General features: G+C 37.7%; 1 protein-coding gene across 1 annotated transcript; it reads left to right on the forward strand.

Annotated features, from left to right (window-relative positions):
* The first annotated feature begins 1,162 nt into the window (after positions 1–1,162).
* malsu1 (mitochondrial assembly of ribosomal large subunit 1) lies at positions 1,163–6,393 on the forward strand. Its single transcript, XM_059338622.1, has 4 exons — positions 1,163–1,583; positions 2,452–2,627; positions 2,717–2,798; positions 6,077–6,393. Exons 1-4 carry the CDS (start codon positions 1,271–1,273, stop codon positions 6,229–6,231), a joined length of 726 nt encoding a protein of 241 aa, XP_059194605.1. The 5' UTR covers positions 1,163–1,270; the 3' UTR covers positions 6,232–6,393.
* The last annotated feature ends 470 nt before the right edge of the window (positions 6,394–6,863 follow it).

Consider the following 6,863-nt stretch of genomic DNA (forward strand, 5'->3'; position numbering starts at 1 on the left):
TCAAGCACAATCGATTCCATAAGCACTTGCATGCAATATAAACACATTTTATGTGATAAAATACGTGAATTAAATAAATAAAATATTAAAAAGACAATAAATGAAAAAAGACAGACAAAAATGATGAGTGGTAACAAAAACACAAAACATAACATTTTAAAGTTAAAACAACAACGACAACAAAAATACATAATGTGGGTTATCTTGCAAAATCACAATACAATACCAGTGGCATCTGTTTTTATAGATTAAAATGGTTGCACATAGCATAACACTCCTGAGCACAGTTTCTTATAGAAGAGCAAGTTTTCCCTGATGTCAAATAAGGTCTTTAATCCAGAGTTTATAGGTTGGAGGAACTTTTTTCCCTATTTAATTATAATTCGTCAGGCTAAAAGAGATGCAAAAGCTCTTAAATTCTTTACCTGGCGACTAAGATGTACAGGTGCATCTCAGTAAATTAGAATATCAAATAGCCCATATCAAGTATTGAGTGCATATACAGTAGATGGACATACTTTTCAGAGGCCAACATTCACATATTAAACATACTTTTTTAAATGGGTCTTTGGTAATATTCAAATTTTTTAGAGACACTGAATTTTAGGTCTTCATTAAACGTAAGTTATAATCATTATAATTAGAAGAAATTAAATAAATTAAGACATGAAATGTTTCATTCTGTATGCAATGGGCCTATATAATGTGTTATTTCCCCCTTTAGAAATGAATTGCTTACATAAATAAACTTTTCTACGATATTCTAATTTATTGAGATGCACCTGTACCTCTTGCGTGTGTTTTCCTTTTATTTTGCACTTTGCCTATTATTAGATGGCTCTCTTTCATAGACTGTATATATATGTATATATATGTATATATATATATGTGTGTATATATATGTATATATATGTATATATATGTATATGTATATATATATATATGTGTATATATATGTATATATATGTATATATATGTATATATATGTATATATATATATATATATATATATATATATATATATACACACATACATATATATATACACACATACATATATATATATCTTTACACATCTCGGACTACGTTTTAAAGGTCGATACACATTGTGGTCGATAGGGGGAGCTCTTTAATATTAGTGCAACGGATACCAACGAAGAAGGCGTATGAACCAATCAAACGCCAAGGACAACAGACACTTCCTGTGTTTAGTTCTTGATAAACTCGTGGATAACGTTGACTGTAATATTATGTTGCAGAAGTTAAAATCATGAATATTCTCAATCGCTCTAACAAACTGGTATCGGCATTTAAAAACAGCATGTTACTAGAGAAAACGGGTCTTTTTAGGAGCGTCTGTTCGCTCTCCACGGCTCGTTGTGACAGACTTTGTTTGTCTCGATGTTTCACACCAACTGTTTCCTCATGTCAGCACTGGCATCATAATATGTCTTTACATCACTTAGACACTAAAAGGTTTTATTCAGAGGTGTTTAGTGAAAGTAGTGATTCAGAGAGAAGCACTGACGAGTTTCAAGAGGAATCACACGAGGTGGACAGTGGCAGCGGTGGCTTCAGTCACAGTAAGTAGCTGAAATGATTCGTCGATTAACGTTAATAAATTATCTGATTGACAGAGGTGGAAGAAGTATTCAGATCCCTTACTTAAATAAAAGTACTAATAGCAAACTGTGAAATTACTCCACTACAGTAAAAGTCCTGCATTCAAAACTTACTGAAGTAAAAGTACAAAAGTATCAGCATCAAAATGCACTTGGAGTATCAAAAGTAAAAGTACTTGTTATGCAAAATAGACCCACTTAGACGATTTTATATATTCCAAATATATTATTAGATTATTATTATTGATGCTTTTATGTAAGCAGCCTTTTAATTTTCTTAAGCCAGGGCTCATTTAAACGACTTAATATACTGTTATGAGTCTAATCACTCTAAATTAATCACATTTTTTGCATTAAATCTCAACCTGAAAAGTAACTAAAGCTGTCAGCTAAATGTAGTGGAGTAGAAGTATAAAGTTACATAAAATGGAAACACTCAAGTAAAGTACAAGTACCTCAAAATTGTACTTAAGTACAGTACTTGAGTAAATGTACTTAGTTACATCCCACCACTGCTGATTGATATATATTTTATTCTATTTATAATTTAGTAATCACAAGTTATTTAAATGGAAAAAAAACACTTAGGCTTTGATGCTTTATTAAGTGGGAGAATATGTTTCCTTTCTGTGTTTATTTTTTGTCACTTAAGTTTTTATTAACACATTTTTGCAACAATTAAAACAACAAGAAAACTAAACACAAAGCTGCCTGGGGAGTGCTCACTGTTCTTACAATCTTGTAGAATGGTTTATCTTTCAATTAATATTCCACTCCAGTATCAGGCTTAAGTAACGCGTGGCATAATGTTCCCCCTTGTTTCCTCCAGGATCTGCTGAGACGTTCAACCTGGATACGCTGGTGTCTCTGCTGCGTCAGGAGAATGCTGTGGATATCTGTGTGATTAAAGTACCGGAGCACATCAAATACACGGAGTACTTCATCGTTGCCAGCGGTGTATCACCCAGACACCTGCGTGCCATGGCTCTTTATGCCATCAAAGTGGTAACTAACTCTTGTTTTCTCATTGTGAAGTGTTGATACGTGCAACCTGTGTTTGTTTTGAACTGACACAATGGGTGATGTTCCTCCAGTACAAATTTCTGAAGAAAGATGGAGGTCCCAATGTCAAGATTGAAGGAAAGAACACAGAGGACTGGATGTGTATTGACTTTGGTAAGTAAAACTTCACCTACGTCACATTTAGACAGTTGTTAATATAAAGTGAAGTCAACAGAGTTACCAGTGGTGCTCTGTCTGTCCCTTTGACTCTTCCACTTTGTTCAGCCTCAACGTCAGCTGGTTTACCTGATCATCAGCTCCTTTAAGAGACTGTGAAACCACTGTTTCTGTGTTGGTTCTCCCAAAGACAGATCCATATTCTTTTTTATTTAGCTGCATCCTTACTCTCTCCTTCTCAAGGCAATCATTGAAAGTCACTTCAACACTCATCATTCGTTTTTTTTACAAGGTCACAAACCTCAGATGATAAAGTGCTGCATGCATCCATTTTCTTGACAACATCTGGGGAACGTGTAAGATTGCGTCTGATTGACTCATAATGCTGGCACACTTTGTCATGTTTAGCTTTAATGTCTCTTTGGATTTCCTCCAGATCCTCTGGTGTGCAGAAAGTCTCCACTGTTTATACCCTTAAGGGAGAGATCTAAAACCACCTCGGCATGGTCAGAAATCAAAATACTGCCAATAGAGCAGGACAAAACTCTGTGCAAAGAAAGCCCTGACAAAAAGAAGTAGTCGATTCTACTGTGACAACCATGAGGTGCAGAGAAAAAAGTGTATGCTTTATCTGTCATGCGGGTTGTTCTCCAAACATCAACAAAACCAAGATCCTCACATATAGAACTGAGTGCTTTAGCTTGTGACGAGAGAGGCATAGCTTTAGGAGGCAGTCTATCAATAAGAGGGTTTAGTATGCAATTAAAATCTCCACCCACAATAGCAATATCTGACTGAATCTGGGAGAAATCTAGGAGCACTTTAGTTATAAAGTCAGAGGGATGTGCAGGTGGATAGTACACATTCAGTATAGAAATAATTGTACCTTGTAAAACACCCTTGACAATAACATATCGACCATTTTGATCTTTGATACAGTCCAAAATTGAAAACTGCAAATGTTTTCTCATCAAAATTGCCACTCCTCTACTTCTTGAGGTGAATGAGGAAAAAAACACTTGGTTAAAACCTTCCCTCTGCAATTTGAGGTGTTCTTCGTCACTCAAGTGGGTTTCTTGTAAGAGGGCAATATCAATGTGTCCCTTCTTCAAAAAGGTTAGTACTTTTCTTCTCTTAACAGGATTATGAACCCCTTTAATATTCCATGTACACAGACGTAGCTGATCTCTTACCATATTACCTAATTCGACCCTTTATACAGAAAAAGTATACTGGAAACATGAAAATAAGAGCATATGAGATCACATGTGCGTTCACTGAGCCAAGAAAAACAACAAACATTAAATTAGTAAATGAACAAGAACTGCTGTATAGAAAAACACAGCAAAAACGCGAACATCCAAGGGGGTTGTCCCTGCCAATTAACCCGCAGGGATTACAAACCTTCCTCCACGGCAAGACTAGAAAACTTGCCATCCAATCCTCACTCAAAACAGTGTCAGTTTTAAACGACACCACACTCGGCAGCGATGAAGAAGATAGAAAAAAAAACAAAAACAAAAAAAAAACATCCAAGCACACTCACAGTGGCTATCATTTGCTGCCCAATAAACTATAAAGTGCATACATAAATCGAACAGGAGCATACCCATACCCCGTGTTGTTACTGTAACATGTCCCAGAGTCCGCTTCGTATATTGTCAACCTGACATACCTTAGCGTCCTCCTTCCAATGACTGAGCCAGTAAAACGGCGTCCTTCGGAGAGTCAAACCGTCTCTGCTTTCCATCCACCGTCACCCTCAAGATAGCCGGATAGAGCAAAGCATAGTCCAAGTTCAATTTCTTCAATCGGGATTTTGCGTCGTCAAATGCTTTACGTCTCCGAACCACTTCAGCCGAGTAATCATTGAAGAAGGAGACTTTGGGCTCTCCGGGTGCGGAGTCGTCCCGGTCGCGTCCGCGAGATCCGAGCCGGCGCGCAGCATCCATCACCCGCTGTTTATCTCGGAAGTTGTGGAGCTTTAGTATCAGTGGTCTTGGACGTTGATTTGGACTGGGTTTCGGTGCCGAGGATCTGTGAGCCCGGTCAAGCTTCAGTCGGTCGTCTTTTGTTGTCATTTGGAGATATTCGGGGATCCACTTCTCCAAAAACTTTACCGGATCAGGTCCTTCAGTGCCCTCAGGTAATCCAACCACACGCAAATTGCATCTGCGGCCTCGGTTGTCAAGATCATCGATATGCTCCAGCATGTTGCGCACTTGTTTTTCGAGATCCGTTATCCTAGCCTCTGAGGATGTAGCCGTATTTTCAACATCGGCAATTCGCTCTTCAGCCTCTGCAACACGCGTAGCAATTGCTTGCAACTGCGAGGTCTGCTCTCTAATGGCCTCTAAGACCGTGGTAACTTTGGTGTCAATGACTTTAGTGAGGTTGTCCGTTATCTTATCCAAAGCCTGAATAAGACATGGCTCCATAACTCTTGCGTTAGCATCGGTTAGCTCACCGCCATCGTCAGGGCTCGAGGGAGAGCTGGCCTTCGCCGTTTTTTTCGTTGCTTTCTTCATACTGTCTGAGGTTTGCAGAAAATAAGTGTCCAGGCTCATGATAGGGTACCTCCTGATCAAAATTTCGTGTTTTTATCACACAGACATATACAATTCACACATAACCTGTTGAATGCCACCGGAGCTGACCTATTGTGATGCTCACTCTACGCCGCCATCTTGCGCCCCCAAAAACGTTTACTCTTGACTCTTGAGTGTGAGCAAATAATAAAAATAACCATTTAGGGGTTTCGGGGGCATATTTTAATGACATTTTGTAAAGGAGAATAAAGGTTCTTGTATGTTTTATTTAAGGCATCTTATTTTGACAGTCTTCTTGTAAATTCTGTGGTGGATTCTCTTAACACACCATGCTCTTATTTTGAAAGCTGCATGTGTTTAGAGACAGGGAGTAAATGTTTTTTTATGATTAAAACAACTTTAACCACTACATCAAGAAGTAGGAACGTTGCCAATATCATGATATGCATTTTCTTTAACCATAAAAAAAATATACCGATATTATCATGAACGATACGATATGGCACACCCCTAGTTGGGCTCTTATTTCCTTCGCTGCCAGTCTCCGAGCCTTGTATGTCTTGTTGAACGCTTTCTCCTTTTTCATTTGTTCCTGGATTTGCAACTCATGGCCTTTTTCTGTTAATTTTCGCTCACGGGAGCTGGACCTTAGCTGTTGAGTTTCAGGGGGATTCTTTGGTTCTTCAGGAGCTGCTAACATGTTTTGTTCTCCTCTGCCTGTCCCAGGTAATATGGTAGTTCACTTCCAGCTACCAGAGGCCAGAGAAGTGTATGAGCTGGAGAAACTGTGGACTCTCCGCATGTATGATGAGCAGCTGAAGAGCATGCCCACTGAGACCATACCAGAGGACTTCATATATGATGCTGACATTACTAAGTGACAAATCATCCAAGCTGTGCAAAGACTTCTCTGGGACTTTGGATGCATCCTTTCCTGTCCCTGTGAGGAGGGAAAATGTGTTTTTTGTCACTTAAATTATTGAACACATTTGTGTTTGGAATTGAGAATGTTTATGGATTAAAGAGCAACACTGTAGGACCATCATTTTTGATTCATTTTCTACACCTTATGTCAGGGGTGTCAAACTCAAATACACAATGGGCCAAAATGTAAAACTTGAATAAAATCGCGGGCCAACATTGAACAAATAAACCTTTTAATATATACCAAACATGTTTTGCTTTAACATTAAATATGGAACCAGCAACGCTTATAAACATACAATATATAACTAAATAGTGCAGACATGCAAAATCAAATTTCAAATAAAAAACACATCAATGTCATTCATTTATTAAATAAAAATTAAATAAAAATCGCCTCTTTTCTATTTGCATCCTTCTGATTTAAATATCAAAATAAACTTTTTCAACAGGTTAATACATTTAAAAATAAAATAACAGTAATAAATCTAATGTTAACGGTAAATGCTCCGTATAATACCGGCGGGTCAGCTTTTATAGTACAATAATAAGATAATAATTTGGTATTGCCTTGCGGGCCAAATAAAAT

The sequence above is a fragment of the Centropristis striata genome, chromosome 8 (assembly GCF_030273125.1).
Source record: "Centropristis striata isolate RG_2023a ecotype Rhode Island chromosome 8, C.striata_1.0, whole genome shotgun sequence".
Classification (NCBI taxonomy): Eukaryota; Metazoa; Chordata; class Actinopteri; order Perciformes; family Serranidae; genus Centropristis; species Centropristis striata.